The following is a 927-nucleotide window of genomic DNA, read 5'->3' as shown; positions in this document are numbered from 1 at the left end:
ATGCAGGTTATTGTAAACCCTTAAAAGAAAAGCGGAGTGTTTTTGTATGTTTCTTTCACACAAACCCTAAACCCTAAACCCTAAACCCTAATTCTTCTTCGTTGCCGCTGCAGCTTACCTGGGGTCGTCGGGAGAGGGCTGGGGTTCCGAGGCCGTCCAGTCAAACCCTAAACCCTAAACCCTAAACCCTAAACCCTAAACCCCAAACCCTAAACCCTAAACCCTAAACCCTTAATTAATTGCATGCTGATTACTCTTGCAGGAAGCGCTTTAGCGGGGTACTCTCTTTGGAGGGACCGACAGAGGGCCCCCGGGGAGGGTGCAGCAGCAGCAGCAGCAGCAACAGCAGCAGCAGCAACAGCAGCAGCAGAAACAGCAGCAGCTGCTGCGCGCTGTGATACGGCAGAAGCAACAGCAGCAACTGCAGCAACTGCAGCAACTGCAGCAGCAGCAGAAGCAGCAGCAGCAGCAGCAAAGCAACAACCCCCCGACAGAAACCAGAAGCAGGGGAGCCCCTTCAAGGCTGCAGCAGCATCGAGCGCAGCCTCTACTGCAGCAAACCGGCAGAAGCAGCAGCGACAGCAGCAGCAACGGCAGCAGCAGCAGCAGCAGCAACAGCAACAGCAGCAGCAGAGACGAAAACCATACTCAAGGGCCCGCCCGCATTCGCCTCGCCAGCTATTTGCTGCGCGCGCTCTGCACCATCCTCTCTCTGCTGCTTCAAACCAGCAGCAGCAGCAGCAGCAACGGCTGCAGCAGGAAGAGCAGCAGCAGCAGCAGCAGCAGCAGCAGCAGCAGACGCTCACAGAGGCTGCGAGACAGCGGCAGCTACAGTTTTGCGCCTTCCTCTTCAGTACAGCTTCCCCCAGAAACAGGCAGCAGCAGCAGCCGCAGCAGCAGCAGCAGCAGCAGCAACAGCAGCAGCAG

The 927-nt window shown here is 57.2% G+C and overlaps 1 protein-coding gene across 1 annotated transcript; it reads left to right on the top strand.

The window, feature by feature from the left end:
• EAH_00057650 (hypothetical protein) lies at positions 1 to 926 on the top strand (the record flags this gene model as incomplete). The annotated part of the gene is made up of 2 exons (XM_013393714.1): positions 1 to 12; positions 304 to 926. Coding segments are annotated over 2 exons (635 nt in total), but the record flags the coding sequence as incomplete, so codon positions are not given.
• Between the last annotated feature and the right edge of the window lies 1 nt (position 927).

The sequence above is a fragment of the Eimeria acervulina genome, genomic scaffold (assembly GCF_000499425.1).
Source record: "Eimeria acervulina Houghton genomic scaffold, Eah_scaff1257, whole genome shotgun sequence".
NCBI lineage: Eukaryota > Apicomplexa > Conoidasida > Eucoccidiorida > Eimeriidae > Eimeria > Eimeria acervulina.
The sequence above is the reverse complement of the archived record's forward strand: the minus strand, read 5'-3'. Positions and strand labels throughout refer to the sequence as shown.